Source organism: Nomascus leucogenys, chromosome 6 (genome assembly GCF_006542625.1).
Source record: "Nomascus leucogenys isolate Asia chromosome 6, Asia_NLE_v1, whole genome shotgun sequence".
NCBI classification, from domain to species: Eukaryota; Metazoa; Chordata; class Mammalia; order Primates; family Hylobatidae; genus Nomascus; species Nomascus leucogenys.
Window position 1 is genome coordinate 50856452 of NC_044386.1, and position 27885 is coordinate 50884336.

The 27885-nt window shown below is 39.8% G+C and overlaps 2 protein-coding genes across 4 annotated transcripts in view; one reads left to right on the top strand and one right to left on the bottom strand.

Annotated features, from left to right (window-relative positions):
- The window catches only part of USP50 (ubiquitin specific peptidase 50), a 43834-nt gene extending 27101 nt beyond the window's left edge, over positions 1-16733 (top strand). Inside the window, exon 6 of the mRNA XM_030815108.1 lies at positions 15488-16733. Coding sequence (XP_030670968.1) covers positions 15488-15673 — 186 coding nt within the window. The 3' untranslated portion in view covers positions 15674-16733. The remainder of the gene's footprint in view (positions 1-15487) is intronic.
- USP8 (ubiquitin specific peptidase 8) overlaps positions 15242-27885 on the bottom strand; it is a 75716-nt gene continuing 63072 nt past the window's right edge. For 2 of the 3 annotated variants that reach the window (XM_030814104.1, XM_003266915.4), the window contains 8 exons: positions 26280-26360; positions 25640-25902; positions 23263-23475; positions 21899-22109; positions 20236-20472; positions 19106-19248; positions 17631-17763; positions 15242-17451 (listed from right to left, as the gene is read on the bottom strand). In XM_030814104.1, the coding sequence (XP_030669964.1) occupies positions 17266-17451; positions 17631-17763; positions 19106-19248; positions 20236-20472; positions 21899-22109; positions 23263-23475; positions 25640-25902; positions 26280-26360 (1467 nt within the window). In that variant the 3' untranslated portion in view covers positions 15242-17265. The remainder of the gene's footprint in view (positions 17452-17630; positions 17764-19105; positions 19249-20235; positions 20473-21898; positions 22110-23262; positions 23476-25639; positions 25903-26279; positions 26361-27885) is intronic. The other variant, XM_030814103.1, reaches the window with a different exon arrangement.

Here is a 27885-nt window from a genome sequence, read left to right on the forward strand (position 1 = left end):
CTTTTCTGTTTTGGGGGTCAGTCTTATTAGAATAAGCCTCATAGTCTGGGCACGGTGGCTCATGCCTATAATCCCAGCACTCTGGGAGGCTGAGGCAGGCAGATCATCTGAGATCAGGAGTTTGAGACCAGCCTGGCCAACATAGTGAAACCCTGCCTCTACCAAAAATACAAAAATTAGCCGGGCGTGGTGGCACATGCCTATAATCTCAGCTACTTGGGAGGCTGAGGCAGGAGAATGGCGTGAACCCGGGAGGCAGAGGTTGCAGTGAGCCGAGATCGCACCACTGCACTCCAGCCTGGGCGACAGAGCGAGACTCCGTCTCAAAAACAACAACAACAAAACACAAGCCTCATAAAGTGAGTTTGTCACTCTTTTCTCTGGCACAGATTGTATAAAATAAAAATCTGTTTCTTGAAAATCTGGTAGAATTAAACAGGAAAACCATCTGGTCTTGGAGTTTTGTTTTTCTTGGTGGGTAGATTTAAAAATACTGACTCAGGCTGTTTTAGCCATTATAGGTCTAGTCAGGATTTCTATTTCTTCATGTTTTTTAAAAAATACTTTTTCTTTTTTTTTTTTTTAGACTGTGTCTCTCTCTTTTTCCCAGGCTGAAGTAGTGGTGCACAATCTCGGCTCATTGCAACCTCCGCCTCCTGAGCTCAAGTGATTCTCCCATCTCAGCCTCCTGAGTGGTTGGGACCACAGGCCCAGCTAATTTTTTTAAAAAATTTGTAGGCCAGGGATGGTGGCTCACGCCTGTAATCCCAGCACTTTGGGAGGCTGAGGCAGGTGGATCACGAGGTCAGGAGATGGAGACCATCCTGGCCAACATGGTAAAACCCTATCTCTACTAAAAATAAAAAAAATTAGCTGGGTGTGGTGGCATGCGCCTGTAATCCCAGCTACTTGGGAGGCTGAGGCAGGAGAATCACTTGAACCCAGGAGGCGGAGGTTGCAGTGAGCCGAGATTGCGCCGCTGCACTCCAGCCTCGTGACACAGCGAGACTCCCATTTCAAAAAGAAAAAAAATTGTATAGACAGGGTTTCTCCATGTTCCTCAGGCTGCTGTGGAACTCCTGGGCTTAAGCAGTCGGCCTGCTTCGGCCTCTCAAAGTGCTGGAAATACAGGTATGAGACGCTGCCCTTGACCAAAAATAAACTTTATTGAAGTGAAACATATATACAGAAAAGTACACAAACCATGAGGATAAAACTTGATGAATTTGGCCGGGCGCGGTGGCTCAAGCCTGTAATCCCAGCACTTTGGGAGGCCGAGGCGGGCGGATCACGAGGTCAGGAGATCGAGACCATCCTGGCTAACACGGTGAAACCCCGTCTCTACTAAAAATACAAAAAAAAAAAGTTAGCCGGGCGTGGTGGCGGGCGCCTGTAGTCCCAGCTACTCGGGAGGCTGAGGCAGGAGAATGGCGTGAACCCGGGAGGCGGAGCTTGCAGTGAGCCGAGACTGCGCCACTGCACTCCAGCCTGGGGGACAGAGCGAGACTCTGTCTCAAAAAAAAAAAAAAAAAAAAAAAACTTGATGAATTTTCAAGTGAACATACCCATGTAACCAGTAGAACAGAGTTTAAACAGAATGTTACCAGCACCCTAACTGCACCTGTACCTGCCTTCGAGTCTGGAAAACCACTGACTTCTGGCAGGACAGATTTATAGATTTTTGCCTGACTTTATGCTTCGTATAAGTGGAATTGTACAGTATATCCTTTTTTGTGTCTGGCTCCTTTCATTCAAAATTATGTAATGTTCATCCATATTGTTGTTTGTATTGTTATTTATTCATTCTCATTGCTGTATAGTATTCCATTGTATGAAAATACTACAATTTAGTAATTCATTCTACCATTCAGGAACTTTTGAGTAATTACTAGCTTTTGACTAATGCAAAGAGGGTTGCTATAAACGTTCTTGTTTTTTGGTGAACATAATGTACACAATTCTTTTGCGTACATACCCAGGAGTGAAACTCCTGGTTCAAAAATATGCATATGTCTGGCTTTAGTACGTACTGCTCAGTAGCTTTCCAAAGCGACTGTACCAATTCATTCCCCCACTAGCAATGACTGGAAGTTTCAGTTGCCTTAAATCCTTGTTAACACTTGGTAGTCTTTTGTTTGTTTTGTTTTGGCCCTTCTGGTTACCCATATAGTAGAATGGCATTGTGGTTTAAATATCTACTTAAATTTGTATATTTTCTTTTGTGAAATGCCTAAACAAGTCTTTTGTTCTTTTTCCTATTCTGTGGCCTGCCTTTTTCTTATGGAATTATAGTTCTTTTTAAATCTTGAGTGTACATTTTTAAATTACCTTCTGTGGCTTGATTCTTCATTCTTTTTTTTGAGATAGAGTTTTGCTCTTGTCTTGAACTCATGACCTCAGGTGATCCACCTCCCTCAGCCTCCCAAAGTGCTGGGATTACAGGTGTGAGCTACTGCGCCCAGCCTACTTTTTCATTAAATATTTTAAAGATATATCCATATTGTTGCATGTGGTTATAATTTCACTAGCCTATGATGTATATTTTGTGAATATATCATAAATTATCCGTTTTCCTGTTGATTGACATTTCATTGTTTCCAGATTTTTGCTGGCGTGAACAACATTATCGGACATTCCTGCATATATATGTGCATAAGAGTTTCTCTCATGTATATACTTAGGAGTGAGGTCACTTAGATCATAAAGTATGTGCATGTTTAACTTTCTACAAGTGATTATACCAATACATACCCCTACCAGGATCATCAGACTTCTGAATTTTTGCCATCTAATGGATATAACATTATCTCATTTTAGTCTTTCCTATTCTATGAAATATTTGTCTTTTGCACATTTTTTACAAACTGGCTTATTTTTCTTCTTATCGATTGGAAAGAGTCATTTCCATGTTCTAGATCCTTGTTATATGTTACGTGGGTTAGAAATAACTTTTCTGTTTTTGGTTTGTTTGTTTTTTTTTTTTTTTTTTTTTTTTTTTTATTATACTTTAGGGTTTTAGGGTACATGTGCACAATGTGCAGGTTTGTTACATATGTATCCATGTGCCGTGTTGGTTTGCTGCACCCATTAACTTGTCATTTAGCATTAGGTATATCTCCTAATGCTGTCCCTCCCCCCTCCCCCTTTTGGTTTGTTGTACATGATCTTTTTGTTTCCCAACTTAAAAGAAGTTCTTAGAGATAGTTCATATACCACAAAATTCACCTTAAATGTGTTCAGTTGTGTTTTTTGTTGTTTTTGTTTTGTTTGTTTTTGAGACAGAGTCTGGCTCTGTCGCCCAGGCTGGAGTGCGGTGGTGCGATCTCGGCTCACTGCAACCTCCGCCTCCTGGTTTCAAATGATTCTCATGCCCCAGCCTCCCGAGTAGCTGGGATTACAGGTGCACCACCATGCCTGGCTAATTTTTAAAAATATTTTTAGTAGAGATGTGGTTTCACCATGTTGGCCAGACTGGTCTGGAACTCCTGACCTCAAGTGATCTGCCCATCTCGGCCTCCCAAAGTGCTGGGATTACAGATGTGAGCCACTGTGCCTGGCCAGTTCAGTGGTTTTTAGTACATTCACAGAGTTGTGCAGTTATCACCACAGTCCAGTTTTAGAACATTTTCGTTATCCCCAAGAGAAACCCTGTAACCCGTTCCTTCTCCCCCAGTCCTTGGCAACTACTAGTTTTCTTGTGGGTGCTCTCTCTCGCTCTCTCACTCTATTTTTTTTTTTTTTTTTTTTTTTTTTTACAGAGTCTTGCTCTGTTGCCCAGGCTGGAGTGCAGCGGCATGATTTCAGCTCACTGCAACTTCCGCCTCCCAGGTTCAAGGGATTCTCCTACCTCAGCCTCCCAAGTAGCTGGGACTACAGGTGTATTTTTGTATTTTTAGTAGAGGTGGGGTTTCACCATGTTGGCCAGTCTGGTCTTGAACTCCTGACCTCAAGTGGTGCACCCACCTCGACCTCCCAAAGTGCTGGGATTACAGGCATGAAGCACTGCTCCTGGCCTCTACTTTATATTTCTATAGATGTGCCTATTCTGCATATTTTTAAAATTTTATTTATTTTATTTTTTGAGACAATATCTCACTCTTGCTCAGGCTGGAGTGCAATGGTGCAATCTCAGCTCACTGCAGCCTCAACCTCCCAGGCTCAAGTGATCTTCCCTCCTCCCTCCCTCGAGTAGCTGGGACCACAGGTGCGCACCACCATGCCCCAATAATTTTTGCGTATTTTGGTTGAGATGGGGTTTTGCCATATTGCCCAGGCTGGTCTCAAACTCCAGACGTCAAGTGGTCCACCTGCCTTGGCTCTCCCAGGTGCTGGGATTACAGGCGTGAGCCACAGTGCCTGGCCTATTCTGGGTATTTTAATAAACAGAATCATAGAATATATGACCTTCTGTTTTTATTTTCTTTTATTCAGCGTAATGTTTTCAAGTTTCATTCATGTCATAGCATGTATCTGTACTTCATTCCTTTTTATTGCAAAATAATATTCCATTGTATAGGATATACCACATTTCCTTTATCCATCCAGCGATGGACATTTGGCTTGTTTCCACTTTTGGCTGTCATCAGTAATGCTGCTATGAACATTTATGTACAGAATTTTCTGTAAACATGTTTTCATTTCTCTTGGGTATATACCTAAGTGTGAAATTTCTGGGTCATATGGTAACTCTGGTTAATCTTTTGAGGAACTGCCAAATTGTTTTCCAAAGTGGCAGCAGCATTTTACGTTCCCACCAGCAATGTATGAGGTTCCAGTTTCCCCACATCCTCAACCAAACTTGTTACTGTCTCTCATTTTTTATTCTATCCCATACAAAGTAGGTATGAAGTGGTATGTCATGGTTTTGAGTTGCATTTTCCTAATGACTAATGATGTTGAGCATCTTTTCAAGTGCTCTCTCTCAAGTTTTTAAAATAACACTTTGCAAACATTCAGAAAATCTGAAAGAATTGTACAGAGAACATTGGTGTACATTGGCTGGGCACGGTGGCTCACGCCTGTAATCCCAGCACTTTGGGAGGCCAAGGCAGGCGGATCACGAGGTCAGGAGATCGAGACCATCCTGGCTAACACGGTGAAACCCGTCTCTATTAAAAATACAAAAAAAATTAGCCGCGCATGGTGGTGGGCGCCTGTAGTCCCAGTTACTCGGGAGGCTGAGGCAGGAGAATGGCGTGAACCCGGGAGGCGGAGCTTGCAGTGAGCCGAAATCGTGCCATTGCACTCCAGCCTGGGAGACAGAGCAAGACTCCATCTCAAAAAAACAAAACATTGGTGTACATTGGTGTACATTTCAGCTAGATTCAGTTATTAACATTTAGCAGTGTATACACTTGTATTACTTTCACTTTCTCTGTATATATATGTGCACATCTATACACATGTATATCTAACTTTTTTTTTTTTTTTTTGAGACGGAGTCTCGCTCTGTCGCCCAGGCTGGAGTGCAGTGGTGCAATCTCGGCTCACTGCAAGCTCCGCCTCCCGGGTTCACGCCATTCTCCTGCCTCAGCCTCTCCGAGTAGCTGGGACTACAGGCGCCCGCCACCACGCCTGGCTAATTTTTTTGTATTTTTAGTAGAGACGGGGTTTCACCGTGGTCTCGATCTCCTGACCTTGTGATCCGCCCACCTCGGCCTCCCAAAGTGTGAGATTACAGTCGTGAGCCACCGCGCCCGGCCGTATATCTTTTTGCTGAATTATTTAAATCTTGTATCATGACACTTCATAGATCAAAATACATCTCTTAACGACATTCTTCTACATACCCACAATAGCAGAATTATATGTAAGAAAATTTAAAATTCTATCACTCATATTCATAGATTCATATTAAAATGTCAATTGTCACAAGGTTTTTTTTTAGTAGCATTTTTTTTCTAAGACCAGAATCCATCCAAAATTTACAAACTGCATTTGGTTGTTGTATTTTATAGTAATTGCTGACAATCAAGTTTTAATTTGGTTGGAACATCAATCTTTTCTAGTTAGTCCTTTTCTGTGTCTCATTTAAGAAATCCTTTCCAACCCTGCAATTACAAAGATATTTACCTATATGTCTTCCAAAAATTTAAATTGTTTTGCACTTCTGACAGAAATGTAGTATAAATTAGGGATTCAATTTCATTTTTCTCCATATGAATAACCAAATGTCTCAGCCTTCTCTTTTCCTCAGTAGCATATAATGCTGGTTTTCCTATGCTGTGTGTGTCTGTTGGTCAATTTGTTCACATTTGGGTGAATTCCATACTGTATTAATTATAGCTATAAAATATTAAATTTATTAAATTAATATTAATTGAATTAATTCTTAATTTAGTTTATGAATATTAATTATAGCTATAGCTTTGAAATAAATATTGATATCTGGCAGAGCAAGAACCATCATTATTCCCTAAGTCATTACCATCACTTTATTCTTATTCTTCGGGAGTATTTTGATTATTCCTGGCCCTTGTCAATTTCTGTAAAAAATATAGGTGTGAGCCATGTATTTCTCTTCAGTCATTTTGGTAACTTATTCTCCAGATATTTGTCTATTTCATCTAAGGTCTCAGTTGGCTGGCATAAAGTTTTTAGGGTATTAACAATAAATTTATTCTGGATCTGTAGCTATTACATGTTTTTTCATTTTTAATTTTATCATTGACTTGTCTCTTTCTTTTTTTTCTTTTTTCTTTTTTTTTTTTGAGACGCAGTCTCGCTCTGTCGCCCAGGCTGGAGTGCAATGGCACGATCTCAGCTCACTGCAAGCTCCGCCTCCTGGGTTCAGGCCATTCTCCTGTCTCAGCCTCCTGAGTAGCTTAGGACTACAGGCGCCCGCCACCACTCCCGGCCAATTTTCTGTATTTTTAGTAGAGGTGGGATTTCACCGTGTTAGCCAGGATAGTCTCTCGGTCTCCTGACCTGGTGATCTGCCCGCCTCAGCCTTCCAAAGTGCTGGGATTACAGGCGTGAGCCACCACGCCCGGCCGCCTTATCTCTTATTCTCTTAATCTTATTATTGACGTCCAAGTTACTATTTTTGAGAGAGTCTCACTCTGTCTCCCAGGCTGGAGTGCAGTGGTGTGATCTTGGCTCACTGCAACCTCTGCCTCCCAGGCTTGAGCCATCCTGCCGCTTCAGCCTCCCAAGTAGCTGGAACTACAGGCACAACACCATGTCCAGCTAATTTTGTACTTTTTTTTGAGACGGAGTCTCACTCTGTCACCCAGGCTGGAGCACAGTGGCGCTATCTCGGCTCACTGCAAGCTCCGCCTCCCGGATTCACGCCATTCTCCCGCCTCAGCGTCTCCGAGTAGCTGGGACCACAGGCACTCGCCACCGTGCCCAGCTAATTTTTTGTATTTTTAATAGAGACGGGGTTTCACCGTGTTAGCCAGGATGGTCTCAATCTCCTGACCTCGTGATCCGCCTGCCTCGGCCTTCCAAAGTGCTGGGATTACAGGCGTGAGCCACAGCGCCTGGCCTGTACTTTTTTATTTATTTATTTATTTTTAATAGAGACGGGGCTTTGCCATGTTGCCCAAGCTGGTTTCAAACTCCCGGACTCAGGCGATCCATCTGCCTTGGCCTACCAAAGTGCAGGGATTATAGGCATGAACCACTGCGGGAGGCTAACATCCAAATTATTTTGTCTTAAAAGACGAACTTTTACCTTTTTTTAAAATCTTCTGTATTACATCTTTGTTTTCTGCTTTATGGGTTATTCCTCTTACAGTGTTATCTCTTCCCTCTACTCTCTTAGGGTTTATTCTGTTATGTTTTAATGTTTTAAACTGAGTGTCCAGTGTATTAACACTCAGTCTATCCTTTAAGATATAAGCATTTAAAACTACAAGTGTCTATCTGCCACTTTCTCTGCCTGTCTTTTTTTATTATAGAGTATTTCAAACATATACAAATTGGATAGCATAACAAACGTCCATGCATCCATCAACTAGCTTGCTGAAGCAAGATATTTGAATATAAAATAAATGATCATCTTAATACTGACCCACTCTCTTCTTGGCACCATATTATTTTAAAGACATTCTCAGACATCAGTGCATCCCATGTTTTGATACAGTATTTTCATTACTATTTACTTCTAAGTGTTTTACTTTTATAATTTATTTATAAAGTTACTTAGAAGTGTTTTTTTTAATTTCCAAAAGTATTGATTTTTTGTGGGGGTATCATTTTGTATTGACTGCTAATTGTATTGTGTTCAAAGACTAAGTTCTATATTAAACTAACTCTTTTTTTTTTTTTTAATACAGAGTCTTGCACTGTTGCCGGGGCTAGAGTGCAGTGGCGCCATCTCGGCTCACTGCAACCTCTGCCGCCCGGATTCAAGCCATTTTCCTGCCTCAGCCTCCTGAGTAGCTGGGATTACAGGCACCCGACACCACGCCCAGCTAATTTTTTGTATTTTTAGTAGAGACGGGGTTTCACCATGTTGGCCAGGCTGGTCTCAAACTCCTGACCTTGTGATTCGCCTGCCTTGGCCTCCCAAAGTGCTGGGATTACAGGCATGAGCCACCGTGCCCGGCCTAAACTAACTCTTTTACATTTGTTGAGACAGTGCACTTCTATTTCAGGAGTCAGATACTTTATGTCATCTAAGTATATATTATAAAAGCTGTATCTACACTAATATTTTTGTCTGTTTGATCAATAGTTGAAATCTTCCATTATGATGGTAGACTTGTCAAAACTTCCCTATGGTTCTGTCATTTGTTTTTAACAAATCTGTTCTGTTAGGTAGGTAGCAGTTTCAAATTATACAATTTGGGTGATTTAAACCTTTTTTCATTATAAAGTCACTCATTTACAATGCATTCTATCTTAGGGACCATTTTAGCTGATGTATAGCTACTTCAGCTTTCTCTTGGTCATATCTACCTACGACAAGTTGAGCGTCCCTAATCTGAAAATCCAAAATGCTCCAAAATCTGAAACGTTTTAAGCACCAGCATGATGCTCAAAGGAAATACACTTTTTCTGAGTTCTAAATGTTATCTAGTGCATAGAACTGGATTTTGTTGTTGTTGTTGTTGTTGTTGTTTTGTTTTTGAGACAGAGTCTCACTGTCACCCAGGCTGGAGTGCAGTGGCATGATCTTGGCTCACTGCAGCCTCCACCTCCCAGGTTCAAGCAGTTCTCCTGCCTCAGCCTCCCAAGTAGTTGGGGTTACAGGTGCATGCCACCAGGCCCAGCTAATTTTTGTATTTTTAGTAGAGACGAGGTTTTGCCATGTTGGCCAGGGTGGTCTCGAACTCCTGATCTCAGGTGATCCGCCTACCTTGGCCTCCCAAAGTGTTGGAATTACAGGCATGAGCCACCACACCTGGCTTAGAATTGGATTTTTTTTTTTTTTTTTTTTTTTGAGATGAAGTCTCTCTCTCTCGCCCAGGCTGGAGTGCAGTGGCATGATCTCGGCTCACTGCAAGCTCCACCTCCTGGGTTCATGCCATTCTCCTGCCTCAGCCTCCGGAGTAGCTGGGACTATAGGCGCCTGCCACCATGCTTGGCTAATTTTTTGTATTTTTGTAGAGATGAGGTTTCACCTTGTTGGCCAGGATAGTCTTGATCTCCTGACCTCGTGATCCGCCCCCCTCGGCCTCCCAAAGTGCTGAGATTACAGGCGTGAGCCACCGCGCCTGGCTAGAACTGGATTTTTAAAATCCAGTAAATGTTTGGTAAATGTAGTACATCCCATATATCTCAACTAGTAATAAATTCGGATTTACTTGTCATCATCTTCTTTTGTGTTTATGTTAGCCTTATTTTTCTAATCCGTCAGTCCCCAACCTTGTTGGCACCAGGGACTGATTTTTGTGGAAGACAAATTTTTCCACGGACGCGTTTTTTTTTTCCATGGATGGTGGCCGGGGCGGGCATGGTTTTGGGATTAAACTGTTCCACCTCAGAAAATCAGGCAGTAGATTTTCATAAGGAGCACGCAACCTAGATCCCTCACATGCGCAGTTCACAATAGAGTGCTGCTGTGAGAATCTAATGCAGCAGCTGATCTGACAGGAGGCGGTGCTCAGGCAGGTTTGCCGCTGGCTTCCTGCTGTGCAGCCAGGTCCTGAACAGGTCAGGGACTGGCAGCCTGGGGGGTTGGGGACCTCTGCTGTGTTGTTTTCCCCTGTTGTTCTTGCTGCTACTAAATTGATAAAGCTTTCTTTATTTTCCCTCTACAACTTTGGAAGCTACACATTTTGATTAGTAATTACACTAAAAACTACAGCTTCCATACTTAAAGCCTAAAGTTAATTAAGATCCTTACTCTGCTCCCAAAGAAATGCAAGGCTCTTAGAACACTGTAATTCTGATCACTGAACTATTGTTTTCAGCATTTTTTGTTTTTGAGACAGGGTCTCGCTCTGTTGCCCAGACTGGAGTGCACTAGTGCAGTCAATCATAGCTCACTACAGTTTTGAACTCTGGGCTTAAGTGATCCTCCTGCCTCTGCCTGCCAAGTAGCTGGGACTACAGGCATGTCACTGTGCATGGCTAACTTTTTTATTTTTTTTAGAGACCAGGTCTCACTATGTTGCCCAGGCTGGTCTCAAACTCCTGGGCTCAAACGATCCTTCTGCCTTGGCCTCCCAAAGTGCTGGGATTACAGGCGTGAGCCACCATGCCCAGCCGGTTTTTATTCATTTTTTAATATGCCTCCAAAGGAGGCATTATTTATCATGGTTTTCTATGGTTCATATTGGGTTATATTTGCCCGGATCTTCATCAGTCTTTTTTGTTAATCGCTGTCTATTATGTATCACTTCTTCCTTCTTTATTGAATTTTTAAAATTCATGTGGCATATATTTCAGTAGGCTTTTCAGTGAGGGTCTGTTATCCTAAAGTCTCTCAGTCTTTGAAAAGTCTTTAGTTCACTTTCATCTTTGGGTGATAACTAGAAATCAAATTCTAGATTGACAGTTATTTTTCTCTATTATTTTGAAGCTACTGTATTGTCTCTGATTTCTATGGCTGTATGGAGAACTTCTACCAGCAGATTAGATTCTTGTGGGTAAACTCTTTTTCTTTTTGGTTGCTTTTAAGCTTTTTCTCTTTATCTATGTTGTTCCGCAGTATTATTTTTATTTATCCCTGGCTCGCTGCACTTCCTAAATGTGAAGATTCGTGTCTCATTAATCATTTTCAGCCATTAATAATATTGCCTTGCTCCTCTACTCTTGATTCTCTCCTCCTAGAACTTCTACAGGACATGTGCTGAATATTCTCTTTCCATTTTTCATGCCTCTTACCCCGTATTTTCCATCACTACTCAATTCTTGCTAATTTCCCCAACTTCATTTTATAGTTTTTTTTTTTAAATTTTAATTTTTATTTTTGACATGGAGTCTCACTCTGTCACCCACACTGGAGTGCAGTGGCACGATCTCGGCTCACTGCAACCTCCACCTCCCGGGTTCAAGCGATTCTCCTGCTTCAGCCTCCCAAGTAGCTGGGATTACAGGTGCACGCCACCAGGCCCAGCTGATTTTTTTGTATTTTTTAGTAGAGACGGGGTTTCACCATGTGTGCCAGGTTGGTCTCGAACTCCTGACCTCATGGTCCACCCACCTCGGTCTCCCAAAGTGCTAGGATTACAGGCACGAGCCACCGCGCCCAGCCCAGTTTATTCATTCTCTAATTCTGTGTCCTAATATCTTCATTAAGTTAATTTCCAGTACAGTTGTACCTCGGTATCTGCAGGGAGTTGGTTCCAGGATCCCTTTGACTACCAAAATCCACAGATGCTCAAGGGCTCTATATAAAATGGTGTCTTTTATGGTGTTTTTTGTTTTGTTTTTGTTTTTTGAGACAAGGTCTCATTCTGTTGCCAGGCTGGAGAGCAGTGGCTCAGTCACAGCTCCCTGTAGCCTCGACCTCCTGGGCTCAGGTGATTCTCCCACCTCAACTTACCAAGTAGCTGGGACTATAGGCACGTGCCACTGTGCCTGGTCAGTTTTTGTATTTTGTGTAGACAGGGTTTTGCCATGTTGCCCAGGCTGGTCTACAACTCCTGGGCTCAAGCAGTCTGCCCACCTCCATCCCCAAAAATGTTGGGATTACACGTGTGAGCCACCATGCCAGGCCTGTAGTAGTATTTGCATGTAACCTATGCACATCCTCCCATATACTTTAAATCATCTCTGGATTACTTATAATACCTAATACAATATAAATACTATGTAAATAGTTGTTACATTGTATTTTAAAATATGTATATTTTTATTGTATTTTTTCAAATCTTTCCCATCACATTAGTTGATTCTGAAGATGCACAGCCCGTAAATATGGACAGCCAACTATGTTGTATTTCTCATTTCTGAAAATTCGATTTAGTTTCTAAAGTTTGTTTCCTTCTTCTAAATATATTTAAATATACTTTATTTGTAGCCTCTGCTTAATAATTCTATTATCTAAGTCCTTGGGGGTTTAAATCTTACTGCCTTCTGACTCTTATGATAAACTGTCCCCTTGCATGTTCTGTTTTTTTGAATTGTGATCTCAACTTCATTGGGGTTCATATGTGGATATCCTGCTAGGTAGTTAACATGCAACAATCTAGAAATTGTTTCCTTCTGGCAACTGCCCTAGAAATACTTTTCATATTAAGTTCACAGGATTCTCAGACCACACAAATAGTATAAATTTGAATCCCAAACTGGTGAGAAGGTAGGTCTATGGTGACAAATTCCCAGGAATGACTTTTATTCTCTGTACCATGAGTCCAAGCTAACACAAGCACTAGAGGGTGGATTTTTTTTTTTTTAAATCCTTCCATTGAGGGTGAATGTCTTTAAAGGTCCTGGCTTTGTATGTGGATCTCAATCCAACTTCTCATCTTGTAGGGGGGCCTAAGACTTTACCTCGAGTGTCCTTGTGTGACCTTTAAAACCCGAGCATACTGTTTACAGAGACTAGGGACTGTCTTTACGCCCAGGCAGTCACAAAGCATAAACCACACACCATACTGTTGTTAAATTTCCTGTTTAGGGCTCCGCCCACGCTGGAATGCAATGGCACGATCTCAGCTCACTGCAACCTCCATCTCCCAGGTTCAAGTGATTCTCCTGCCTCAGCCTCCCAAGTAGCTGGGATTACAGGCACACGCCACCATGCCCAGCTAATTTTTATATTTTTAGAAGAGATGGATTTTCACCATGTTGGCCATGCTAGTCTCAAACTCCTGACCTCAAGTGATCTGCCTGCCTCAGCCTCCCAAAGTGCTGGGATTACAGGCGTGAGCCACCATGCCCGGCGGAACCTATATCTTTTAAATGTGAATTTCGGATATTTCTATTACCTGTAAGGAGAGAGGTGGGAAAGACGAAGGTTGAAGGGAATACTGAATAAGTAACTCCTGTGTACTAGCTCTCAATACATGAGATGTTTGATAACAGCTATACAAAACAAGCCATGGTAATAGATGAGAAATTAAAGCTCAGAAAGGTTAAATAATTTCGCTAAGGTCACAATGTACTATTACACCTGAATTCACAGTTGAAATTAACTAGACAGATCCATTTTCATTCTGGACATGGTGGTGTATGCCTGTAGTCCTAGCTATTCGGGGGGCTGAGGTGAGAGGATTGCTTGCGCTTAGGAATTCATGTACAGCCTGGGCAACATAGCAAGAAACTGTTTCTAAAAATAAATAGGCTGGGTGCAGTGGCTCACGCCTGTAATCCCAGCACTTTGGGAGGTGGATCACTTGAGGTCAGGAGTTCAAGACCAGCCTGGCCAACATGGTGAAACCCCCTCTCTACTAAAAATAGGAAAAATTAGCTGGGTGTGGTGGTGCGTGCCTGTAATCCCAGTTACTTTTGGGAGGTGGAGGCAGGAGAAGAGCTTTAACCCAGGAAGCAGAGGTTGTGGTGAGCTGAGATCATGTCACTGCACTCCAGCCTGGGCAACAGAGCGAGACTTTGTCTCAAATAAAAATAAATAATGTTGGGAGGCCGAAGTGGGGGGATCACGAGGTCAGGAGATCGAGACCATCCTGGCTAACATGGTGAAACCCTATCTCTACTAAAAATACAAAAAATTAGCTGGGCGTGGTGGCAGGCACCTGTAGTCCCAGCTACTCGGAAGGCTGAGGCAGGAGAATCGCTTGAACCCGGGAGGCGGAGGTTGCAGTGAGCCGAGATCGTGCCACTGCATTCCCGCCTGGGCGATAGAGAGAGACTCCATCTCAAAAAATAAAAAATAAGTTAACAAATAATCAATTTTCTTCCTCTACAGCAGAGGGTCAGCAAACTTATTCTGTTAAAGGCCAAATAATAAATATTTTAGGCCTCATAAGCCATATGGTATTGACTGCAACTATTCAATTTTACTGTTGTATCATTAAAGCAGCCACTGAAAAGTGTAAACAAATGAGCATGACTATGTTCCCATAAAACTTTAAGGACACTGACATTTGAATTTCATATAATTTTCACATATAACAATACTATTATTACTTGGATCTTTTCCCCAACCATATAAAAATATAAAATCCATTGCTAATGCATGGGTCTTGCAAAAACAGCCTGGAGTTGACCCACGGGCCGTGGTTTGCTGACCCTTATCATACACCATAACACCTTCTTGGAAGTACACCTCTCTAATGCCTTTGTTCCAAACAATACTGGGTTAGGAAAGACATGGAAAAAGGAAAATGAGACACATTATTTTTTGTACCCTATGGGTGATTGAGGGGTTGTTGCTACATAGCCCCCTCAATTTGTGCTGTAACAATATGCAGTTAAGATCCTTATTCTAATGTTAAATGTCTCTTCTGTGGCTTATCCTAACTTAAAAAAAAAAAAAGCCATCTTACTTAAATGAACTTACAATTTTAAGACAGGGTCTCACTCTGTCACCCAGGCTGGAGTGCAGTGGTACAATCACAGCTCATTGCAGCCTTGACCTCCTGGGCTCAAGAGATCCTCCCACCCCAACCTCCCAAGTAGCTGGGACTACAGGTGTGCACCACTATGCCTAGCTCATCTTTTTTTGTTTTTTAAAAAGATATGGAGTCTTGCTATTTTGCCCCGGCTGGTCTTGAACTCCTGGACTCAAGCAATCCACCTGCCTCAGCCTCCCAGTGTTGGGATTACAGGTGTGAGCCACTGTGCCCAGCCTGAATTATCTTCTTGTAAAATTTCCTTTAATGCTTAATAGTTGATGTATAGTAAGTGCTAACTAAATATTCACTGATAAACATTAATCAGATGCTGCTAAATATTGTCTTTCTTTATTCACAGATGATAGTCAATGGGCACAACATATAAGTAGTTACAATGAAATGAGAAGCAATATAGCAGTCAGGCTATATGCATGATTTAACAACAAAATTATCACTTCCTTTCAATTTAGTATAAGGGACAATTTAAAAAGCATTTCTTGGCCCTATCATTTCTGTTCCAGTAGTTAGTGTTCATATGTGAATACTAAGTTTGACATTCCTTTCTCCTATAGAACCATTTTGGTGATCTGGATGGTGGCCACTACACTGCTTTCTGCAAGAATTCAGTCACCCAGGCCTGGTATAGCTTTGATGACACACGAGTCAGTGAGATTCCAGACACTTCTGTTCAAAATGCTACAGCGTATCTCCTGTTCTATAGCTGCCAGCCCTTTTCCATACCAATACAAAAGCGTTAAGAGCCAGGAAAATGGTGTTTCCTGAACACTGCAAAACAAGCAATCAGCATCTGGTGGTAGAGTTTTGCTTGGTCATTAAACTCTTAGAACTTACTTGCATCATTAACATTTTCATGCCTTGTGGGCATGTTATACAACCTTTTATCTTAAGATAAATCTGTCGTCCAGAAGATGGGTCTTGGTTCACTGAAAGAGGCAGTGTGAATATAATGCAATGCTAATGGATGGAGGCCTTCAAAACACTGCAATTATATAGTGAGTTCAGGTTTCAAAATTCAGTGTTTATCAGAAAATTTCTCATAATCATATATATTCAACAAATTATTTTCCAGATACTCATGAAGCTAAACAAAAATAATTTTTGTTCAAATGGCTCTGAGTTTAAGAATATGATTTGAATATATTTGATACAGTAATTTAGCCAAGAAGTGGTCTCTTAGACTAATTGTAAAACATGAAAAGTTGTCAGCTTCACAATTTGAACCCCATCCTTTCATCTTCTCCCTGAGAGCCTGCTAATGGTGGTCTCTTTCTGAAACACTTTTGGAATCTTATTTATTTTTATATGGAGTGTTTTACTGACTACATATATAGCAACTGAGTCCCTCGGTTAAGTAAGTTATAAGCTCCTTTAACCCTCTTAATACATCACTCTGTAAAGATGTAGTTTATAATGCAGTTCACTTTGCAATCATGCCTGACTCCCGGCATTTTTACTTTAATATTTAGAATGAATATTCTCAATATGTGAGAATACTAGTCTTGAAAGAATGACTCTGGGTATTATATAGCACGTGTGTGTATAAAATCTATGGTTTTACTGTCCTATATTTGATAATACAATATTAAAGACAGAACATCCACAGGGTTATAAATTATTTTTCTCATTAAGATTTTAATGTAGCTGTAAATGAAATTCTCGTTTTAAAAAAATTAGTTTCCATTTATTTTTTTAGAATAAAGGTTTAGTGCACAAATACAGCCCAAAGCCAACAGAAAAATCGCTTTGCCCTGTCATTTCCCTAAGAAAGCACTGAAGTTACTCAAAATAGGCTGAAAGTACTCAAAATAGGCTGAAAGAAAAAAAGCAATCCTCTGAGTTCTAGGTTTCACAAAAGGACCACGTGTTAAACTATGTACATCGATTTGATGTGCAAGTATGCAATAAATATGTACACGTACATTCCTATCTGCTTTACATCATTCTAGAGTATTCATAGTATATCAAGATGGGATTTAGAAATGTGAAAAGGCCGTTAACAGTGAAAAGGAAAAAAAAAGATACAATGGTTTTTAGACCAGTCGAATAATAATGCTTAGCTAGTTAATTATTTTAACTAATTATTTTAACTTTGGAGCAGACTAAAAAAGTTGTTTTGAAATAAATGGTACCTGTAAGTGATACTTACTGCAATACTTGTTAAATGTTATTTGTCAGCCCTGACTGGAATTATATAGTGCTAGTAACACAGCTCCCACTGTCCTGGAATTCCTCTAAACGGCCAGCTATGGCTACCATTATCTTGATAAGCATTTCAAGAGTTGTGTTGCTGAGCCTTTTAAAAGATAACTAGTTTATAACCTATGTCTCCTTATGTGGCTACATCAGTTACTCGTGGTCCCAATGAAGTATAAAAGAGGATATAAGCTGCTGAAGATTTCACAGAAGAAACGGAGATATCAGAAACTTCATGATCATCAAACTTAAACCACCGTTGTCTTGCTGCATTTTTACAATAGGCTGTGTAGTGGCCTCCATCCAGCCCGCCGTAGTGATTCTGTGCCAAACAAGATAGAAAAATCCATTCAATTAAAACTGTTATTTAAAATATGCCAACAGTTTCAAAGCTTTATGTTGTTCTTACTCTTCTACGAGGTAGGAAACCACTTAAAACTTTTTGTTTCAAAGCAAGTTTACAAAAAAAAAAAAAAGTCTTCAGTTCAAAGAGATACTTACTGAAACAGAAAACAAATTATATTTCTTCAAATTGTTCTTTGGACCAATAACATACTGTGACAAGTCAAGATTTTCTAACGGGAAGTCCACAGATGTCTGTAATTTTTGTTTCCACCTGCCATCGTAGGAAAAACTGCAGAACAAAACATTACAATTACACCGACAGAGGAAGATACCAGGATGAATCCTCATTCATTAACATCTAGATTTTTAGCCAGGACTGTAAAATCCATTTCAAATACAAAGACTTGGAATTTTAGTAGTAGAGGAAACTGTTAAAGACATTTGGCTTCATTTCCATTTTACAAACGAGAAAACTGAGGCACACAGATATTTAATGATGTGCCTAAGGTCAAACAGCCAGAATGGTAGAGGTAGGACTATACTCTGGTCCAGCTACAACTGCTACATGAGTCTTCTAGGAAGGTAAGACCCACATATTTATAATGCTGATCACCACAAAAGAAAGAACGACAGCTGCTCTCGAGTCAAGCTTGTACTTCAGAGGAAACTAGAGCCAGAAAGAGTAGGGAGACTACTGACTAAAATAATGCCATTCATTCCATTATTCCGGCATATTCTGCTCCTTTAAACATCAAAACAATGATATCTTGGTTGGTGTAATATGGTTATTTCATAATTTTTAAAATATTCAGCATTAAAAATTTTAACAAATGTGTAATCACTTATAGAATGTTTATACTTCCAGAATCCTCAACTAGGACAATGGAAAAAACTAGCTTAGAAAAATTTACACAAGAGAAATCTGAACATGTCAATTTGGAAATTAACATAAGGAACTAAGAATCTCAATACAAGATAAAACATTTTTAACAGAAATGCTTTTTTTGACAAAAATTACAGCTCTCAATAAAAAAGTACAACTTCCTTTAAAAAGTTTTTCAAATAATCAACTCAAAGTTCTTGAGTTACATGGATTATGTGAAGACCAAAGAATCAGCAAAAGATTTGGTTCATGTTTTATAACTTGTCATTATTCCTTCTATTATAGGACTAGATCTTTTCCATCAATTGGACAAATCTGGACGAAATTATTTCTGTACCTAATGGTATCATTAACATATTTTATCGTTAAAATACTTTAAAAATTATAAATTCCATTTAACACATAACTAAGTCTGTTATGCTTTAGTGTGCTGTTTGAATGTTACATTTCATGTGCTAATTTGTTTGAATTATACTGTAACATTTTTATGTATTTTCACTTGATGCTTTGTAATTATTTAAAATTATAAGGAATTACATGAAACAGTGGTATTGTCATTTTGCTCTGGTATTGAAAACAGTGAGGTGAACTAACAGTCTCATTTCTGCTTTATTTCCCTAGATCTACTGTAACCAGATAATTGTCCTTTGTTATGTACCCATGGCAGGAAGTACAGGTATAAATTACACAGAACTTAAAATTCCCTCATTTAATTTCACTGAACAGGAGGACAAACTTTCCCCTTTACCGTTTCAGATGCACTAAAAGCACAGGTGGTAACTTCCAGATTTCTATCTTTTTTAGAGAATCCCGTCGAGCTCTGCAATGACTGCAGTAAAATCTGTTGTTATCTGTGAGTTTTTCTTCTTTGGAAAATAATCTAAGGCAATCCTGGCAGAAAAAAATAAGCAGCAGATACTCGTTAATTCGTTTCTTCAATAATGTCAGAGAGCACCTATTTAGTCAGTCACTCTGCAGGCACCAGTGATTCAACAGCAATCTACACAAAAGAGTTCCTGCCTTCCCAAAGCTTGTGATCTAGTGAGAAGCATAGACAAGAGAACAATGACAGCACAGAGTGTGGTGAGTGCTACCTACAGTGTGTTGTGACAGGACACAGGAAAGCCCCTAACCTGGTCAATCAGGGAAAACCTGTTGGAGGAAATGACATTCTGGAGGTACTTTAAGACTAAAGGTATCAACAAGCTTTTATATAAGAAACATTGTTGATACATGGAAAACAGGATATTTATTTGATATCCCCATGTAAAGCAAATGCTTATGAAAAGTAGGCCTAAGTTAGTCAACAGACAACTTTCCAAATTATAAAACTTTTTAAAAACATACTAACAATTCTGAAAGAATATTTAATAAAGGTATCTTTAAAAAAGAAATTTCTAATTCTTTCTAATCTACATAGGCCTAATTATAAAACAGAATTTATATTGAGTTTTACCGATAAATTTTTTTTTTTTTTTTTTTAAGACGGAGTCTTGCTCTGTCCCCTAGGCTGGAGTGCAGTGGCGAGATCTCAGCTCACTGTAAGCTCCGCCTCCCGGGTTCACGCCATTCTCCTGCCTCAGCCTCCCAAGTAGCTGGGACTACAGGTGCCCACCACCACGCCCGGCTAATTTTTTCTATTTTTAGTAGAGATGGGGTTTCACTGTGTTAACCAGGATGGTCTCGATCTCCTGACCTCGTGATCTGCCCACCTCGGCCTCCCAAAGTGCTGGGAGTACAAGGCATGAGCCACCGCGCCCGGCTGAGTTTTACTGATAAAATGTTTATAAGGGTAAAGACCAGAAATTTACATCTCTATATCCATAAAAACAGCATTTTTATCCAATAAATCATTTTCTCTTTACATCTTAAACTTACCTGTAATGTACATTTACTTGTGGATGCTAGCGGTAGAGACAAATACATGAAGGCCTCAAATGTCCTAGACTTTTTGTGACATGTGAGGCACTGTACTGTAGATTTGAATTGACCCTGAAAAAGTGCAACAATAATAGACTCATTGAGCTGCTTGTGTTTCTGCCAGGCATGTTCTGCAGCTTTAAAGTCATCGAGATGATCATTATTTTCTTCTTTATGTCTCTTCCGATTATCAGCCTGGAAATAAGATGATTTAAGCTCTATATTAATATCTCAAAGGCAACACTTAAATATAAATTGAAAGAATAAAAGTGAATACAAACACTTGGCAGATTTAGAAACACCTGTAGTTCTCATAAAGGAGTTCTGATCTCCTTGAGTGTGGCAAAAAATAATTCTAGCCAAAAATATAAAAAAAAACCACTTTATTGAAGGAATGTGACTTGTTGAAATTTCCCAAATTTTTATTTAAAAAGCTGAAAAGGGCCAGATGTGGTGGTTCATGCTTGTAATCCCAGCATTCTGGGAGGCCAGGGCAGGAGGACTGCTTGGGGGCAGGAGTTCGAGACCAACTTGTGCAACACAGTGAGATCCCCCCCTCCATCTCTACTAAAAAAAGAAAAAGCTAAAAAGTTTGGTTTTGAGAAAAGATATCCCACATATAGCTGGGAATTAGGGCTACAACTGGACAGATATAATTTTGTTGCCCTAGCCTCTCTCTCTCTATATATATATATGTGTATATATATATATCTGTTCAGTGGTTAAGAATAGTGACCCCAAAAGTATGTGAGACAAAAAGTGCTAAAAAGTTGTAGTATATAAATGGAGGGTGGTCATTTATGTATACATACATGCCTTTATAATAACTAGTCACATGAGTCATTTGGTTACATGTAATAATTTTTTTTTTTTTTTTTTTTTTTTTTGAGAAAGAGTCTCACTGTGTTGCCCAGGCTGGAGTGCAGTGGTCACTGCAATCTCGGCTCACTGCAACTTCTGCCTCCCAGGTTCAAGCGATTCTCCTGCTTCAGCCTCCTGAGTAGCTGTGATTACAGGCACATGCCACTGCACCCAGCCAATTTTTGTATTTTTAGTAGAGATGAGGTTTTGCCCTATTGGCCAGGCTGGTCTCAAACTCCTGACCTCAGGTGATCCACCAGCCTTGGCCTCCCAAAGTGCTGGGATTACAGGCATGAGCCACTGTGCCCAGCCAAGTAATTCTTATTTTAGAAGGATGTATAAGAATAAAGGCATGTTCCACTTTAAGGGACTGGGAAAAAGAAAAGAATAAGGGTATGTACAATAACATATACATATTATATAAACATAGCATACAATAAAAATGCTCAAACTGTCTATAATCTTTTATAAGATAATTTGTTTATGATTTTACTTTCACATACATGTGGGTCACAAACTCCAATAACTATTTTAACATTTGCAAATTTCTCAGCAATACTGCTTGTTAATTAGTAAATACCAACTGTATATGCTTCAAATATTACACTTACCAGATGTTTTATAATTCTCTTATACAGTCACTATTTGAATAAACAAGCACTGAACTATCACCAACTAGAATTTTAAACTGCTATAAAAATACAGTGCTACTGAGCAACCCTAAAGAGTCTCTGCAACTTAGAAAAATCAAATTTCTTACTTTATTTAGATCTTCATGGAGACCATCCATTAGGAATAGAAGCAATTCTTGTGAATCCTGCTGACTGTATCCTGCAAACTGGTCATTGATCTTCCCAATGGTGATTTTAAAGTCTTTTGGACTGATATATCTATACTGTCCTGTCCACAGGGCTTTCATGATTATACCAAATTCTTCTGCCACTTCACCTTTATGCCCCAACAAATTTGACCTGTGCAAATAAAAGTTACAAAAAACAATAAAGGAAATTTAAAAGTTAAGCAAGGTACAGTGGATTCTTGATGTCAACATGAAATTGTTCACATACTGTAGCACTACATTAAACTACTTATTTGCAGGCTTACCACCAGATTCTCATCTGAGTCTGACTTGCTTACATCCCTTCAGCTTCCTTCTTTTGGCTGCAAGCCCTGCATCGTCTCCTCATCATCAACAGGCTCCAGTTCATGACAGCGAGGTTCTGCCTTCCGGCACTGCTCTCATCCTGTCTGTCCTTTACTAATCAGAGAAGGCTTTACTCTTTTTTGAGATAGGGTCTCATTCTGTCACCCAAGCTGGTGGAGTATAGTGGCACAATCACGGCTCACTGCAGCCTTGACCTTCTGGGCTCAGGTGATCCTCCCACCTCAGCCTCCCAAGTAGCAGGGACTAGAGGCATGTGTCACCACACCTAGCTAATTTTTGTAGAGACAGAGTTTTGCCTTGTTGCCCAGGCTGGTCTCAAACTCCTGGGCTTCAAGTGATCTGCCCACATCAGCCTCCCAAAGTGCTAGGATTACCAGTGTGAGCCACCATGCCCAGCCTTCATTATTCCTAAGGATAAAGATATTTTCCCCTTTCCTAATTTGACTTCTCTGGAGCTGAGTGGTAAGTACCATGGTTTGAAAGGTAAAATGGGTTCTTGATGTTAACATGAAATTATTCACATACTGTAGCCCTACACCAAAATGCTTACTTATTCATAGGTTACCACCAGATTCACTTCAAAGATTCCAAAATTCAGGTGTTGCCAATGTGACAGGATTAAGAGATGGGGCCTTTAAAGAGGTGATAAGGCCATGAGGGCTCCCCTCCCTGGTGAATAGGATTAGGTGCCGTTATTAAAGGGCTTGACAGAAGGAGTTTGTCCTCTTGCCCTTCCACCTTCTACCATGTGAGGATACAGCAAAAAAGCTCACCAGATGCCAGCACCTAGATGATGGCCTTCCCAGTCAAGAACTAAGAGAAAATAAATTTCCATTCTTTACAAATTACCTAGTCTCAGGTATTTTGTTATAGCAGCAGAAAACTAATGGACTAAGACAGGAAATATGGTTAGATCATCCTTTTAGCATTATAATGCAAAAAGTATGACATTTATTTACCTGTTAATATCATCCTGATAACAGTTTCGGTTGAAATAATCAGCCAAATGTGGAGCATTACATAGGCACTGCAATATTGAGTTCATATAACAAGTATTTCCTAAGTTACGAAGTCCAGTAAGAGCTGGTCCAGAACCTCCAAAAACAGGATTGAGGTTCCGAATCTGAGAAGCAGAAAGCCTTGAGATCTCAGCTTTAGGATAACATGTTGGCCTGAGGAAGAAAAAGGATACAAGATGTCTTAAAATGCTGAGCATATGAAATTAAGGTTCTATACTATAAATGGCAGCAAACTGTAGCACCTGTACCACAGGCATCTTGTAAACAGTTAATATGTTAACTCATAAGATGCTGGGCCTTCCAGGACATTTAATATTTAGGTTAACATTAGTCATACGACTAAGGTCTGAGACCTTCCCATGAAACACATACCTTTAACCTCTTAATGTGGGTCATGGTTCTTGGAGACACCTTGAGATAGATTATCTCACTTCTCATGAACTAGGAGCTCTAGTAGAGAAGCCTCTTTTGAACTCCTTTAAATGATCCCTGGAAGTTTGGCATTATCAAATGTTTGAACTCACCCAGAATGCCAAATGAGGAATAATAAAAAAACAAAAACAAAAAAAACCATACTGTGGAGTAGATATCAAGGGAAGCAGAGGTTATTTGGGTACTATTACTTTAGAGTGTATTGACTATCCAGGGATGGATACACAATTACAGTCAAAAAATACAGTTCCAGCTGGGCACAATGGCTTATGTCTATAATCCTACCACTTTGGGAGGCCGAGGCGGGCAGATCATCTGAGGTCAGGAATTTGAGACCACCCTGGCCAACGTGGTGAAACCCCGTCTCTACTAAAAATACAAAAAGTAGCCGGGCATGGTAGTGGATGCCTATAGTCCCAGCTACTCAGGAGGCTGAGGCAGAAGAATCGCTTGAGGAGGCAGACGTTGCAGTGAACTGAGATCATGCCACTGCACTTCAGCCTGGGTGACAGGGTGAGATTCTGTCTCAAAAAAAAAAAAAAAAAAAAAAAAATTCCTTAGTTGCACTAATCACGTTTCAAAGTAGACACAAACCATACCGGACAGCACAGATATAGTACATTTCTATCACTACGGAAAGATCTGCTGGACAGTGCTGGGGCAGAGAATGCCTTCTAGACTTCTGTAATATGGTGTATTTGATTTATATGTGGAACTACTAGAACTGCTCAAGCATAAGGAAAATCTTAACTGATAGGTCTTTCTTCTTTTTTAATTAATCCTTAACGTTCTTCTACCCCTAAAAGTCATACTGAGAACAGATTAAACTATATTTCTATCAGCTTTTCTTTACATGTACTCAGGTGCATACTCGCGTGCTTTTTCTGTTCAATATATAAAAAAATACACGAACAGCATATAGTCCTTAAAACATTATCAAATTAACACTTTACTAAGAATGATGATTCAAGAAGAAATTAAATCTCACTAGTTGTTATAATGAACCCTAAAAGATTAATTGAATTTTTAAAAGCTCCTTTGAATAAGTCTGCACCTGGCAGGGTAAGTTCTCAGAAAAAATTTCAACTTTCTTAGGATGTGTTCAACTTAGGATTAGGCTTAAAAGACAGCCTAATTAAAATTCCTTAGCAAATACAAGTATATAATAAATGGGAAAAAAAAACCATTTATTTATACTTCCAACTATTGCCCCCCTCCTCCCAAAAAAGTAAAGATTAGAAGTGGTAAACAGACTTAAATCATCTCCTCATAGCCCTATCAGTCGTAAGCTAAGAGGATTCCAAAAGGGACAAAGCCAGAAGTATAGCTAAATGAAACTATTTTGGGAAACCTAACCTATTGGTCACTATTTGTAAACAGAATAGCAAAAATACAATGAAGGAAAAAGGAACAGAATAAGGATTAGAGGATGATATACTAAAGTGCTTGTTATTTTAATACTATAGGAAAACTTCGCTTACATTATTGGCTAAGGGAAAAAAAAGTTTGGAACTTGAGTGCTGTAATAAGGCAAGCTCAATATTCCTGAAAATTATGGTCCTCAAAGGGAGATTCCAGGACCACAGGAGGTCTATGAAAAACGTGAGGGTACTATGGCATGAAACTGTAAAACATAACAATGATTTTATATCTACATTAACACTTAAAATAATCCTCTCTGGTATGATATTAAGTGAGCACTTGGGAGAAAAACCAACAACATTTTCTCTATTCATTCGTTTTGTTCTCTGTGGTAAATAATAACGGCTGGTATAGCCATCCACAGAAATTTCCAACTCCCTGACACTAACATGCTGATAGATTCAGAGTAGAAATTTTGAAATACAGCACATTATTTTAGTTCTAGGAGTTAAGATAAACATACTTGTTTTCCCGATTAACCGTTGGAGTTACTGTTGGCTTCCTCTTCTCTTCCTCTTGAATAGCCTGGGTTATATCTGGGGAGGAGTAGGAGCGCTTCAGTTTGGAAGGTTCCCTATCCCGCTCAGCAGGAATCTGTGGCTTGGCTTTATGAGTTGGAGGGGTGGAAGGAGGTGCAGATGAAGGAGCCATTTCCGGTGGGTACATATGAACAGTGTTGGTGGGTGAATGGTAATAACGAAAGGTTCCAGTGATTGGGTCAAGAAACTTAGATGGAAAAGAAAAAAAAAAAAAAACAGGTCAAAAAACAAAAATAAGCATTATATAAACAAAGAAAACACTCCAAAGTATTCTGCTAAATTTACTTTTGGATTAAAATAATTCGAATAAAATGGTGATAAACTTCAAACGAAATTTAGTTTTAAAGTAATACACCATTTCTAAATGATAAATGCCAGAATGCTCATATATTGTAGCCAGCATCTCAGGTTGGGTATTGAGAAATCTCAGCCTGTTATAATTAGGGGAATAAGCTATGTTCTCTATAATGGAGAAATGGAATTGACTGCATTACAGAAGGTGTAAAATAAACAAACATTTTTTAGGAACACAGTGGCTATTTTACTGCTAATTCTGACTTTTACCTTGGCCCAGCCTGAAGGCAGTCCTGGTACGATCCTCCCCATTTCTTCACTTCGTGCTCTTGTCAAAGGTTCTCGTTGAGCCTAATTAAAATAAAAAAAAAAAAAAAATTAAAAATTTTTTTTTTAAAAATCTGATTTTTCAATTAAATTTTGTCATATAAAAACTTAAGCTACTTGTACCAAAGAATCAAAAAACCTTGCCTTGGCTGTCCTTCATATTTTAAGAAACAGATTCAGAGATGAAAAAAATTATCTTTTTCTCAAAGTCCAAATATTACTATACCAAGGTGTAGAGGGGTATGTCTAAGCCTGTAATGATAGCAGGTGGCAAGGTGGAGGTAGATGGCCTTCTGTGGTAGTTCACCGGGAGGAAGACAGTGGATCCAAGCAAATAAGAAAGGCCACATTCTTTTTTTTAATTTTGCATCTCAAGGCATTTTAGTCAAAAATTTTTTTTTTAGTTTTCCACAGCAAACGATTACATAAAATATAAACCTAATGTATTCTTTAGGACTAAGTGTGCCCTTTCTCTGTATGCTAAGAGGTGTAAGTAGAGAATAGACGTTACAGCATCCTAGCAAATGAATATTCACAAGAAAGGCTACAAAATTTCATTATCATGGCTTATTCTAAATCTACCTAAAGTCATCTTGCTCTCCTAACATTTCTTCTTCTATATTCATTCATCCCACAAAATACTGATGAAATGTTATATAAGTAAAAACAAACCAATATATTGAGGCATCAACTTCAATGTAATTGAATGTGATACTTCCACTTCCTTTAAAAAATTATTAATAGAAAACAAAAACGCCTGATGAACCACCCATTTCTATTTTTATATTCTTCATGTCTTAAGATACATACATTCTAGGCCAGGCAGGTTGGCTCACGCCTGTAATTCAGCACTTTGGGAGGCCAAGGCAGGAGGATCTCTTGAGCCCAGGAGTTCTGAGATCAGCCTGGGCAACACAGACCCCGTCTCTACGAAAAAATTTTAAAAATTAGCCAGGTTTGGCCGGGCACAGTGGCTCACGCCTGTAATCCCAGCACTTTGGGAGGCCAAGGCAGGTGGATCACCTGAGGTCAGGAGTTTGAGACCAGCCTGGGCAACAGGATGAAACCCCATCTCTGCTAAAAAAAAAAATACAAAAATTAGCCAGCCATGGTGGTATGCACCTATAATTCCAGCTACTCGGGAGACTGAGGCAGAATTGCTTGAACCTGGGAGGTGGAGGTTGCAATGAGCTGAGTTTGTGCCACTGCACTCCTGCCTGGGTGGCAGAGCAAGACTCCATCTCCAAAAAAAAAAAGCCAACCTTGGTGGCATGCACCTGTGGTCCTAGCTACTCAGGAAGCCGAGGTGGGAGGATCGCTTGAGCCAAGTGGTCAAGGCTTGAGCCCAGGTGGTCAGGTGAGCTATGATCACGCCACTGTACTCCTGCCTGGTGACAAATTCTGTTGAATACAAACATGTAATAAATAGAATATGTGTGCTGGAAAAAAATTCTGCCAAAATGAAGGCAAATGGCACAACTAAATATCCACATGCAAAAAGATGGATTTAGATCCTAACCACACTATATATAAAAATTAACTTGAAATG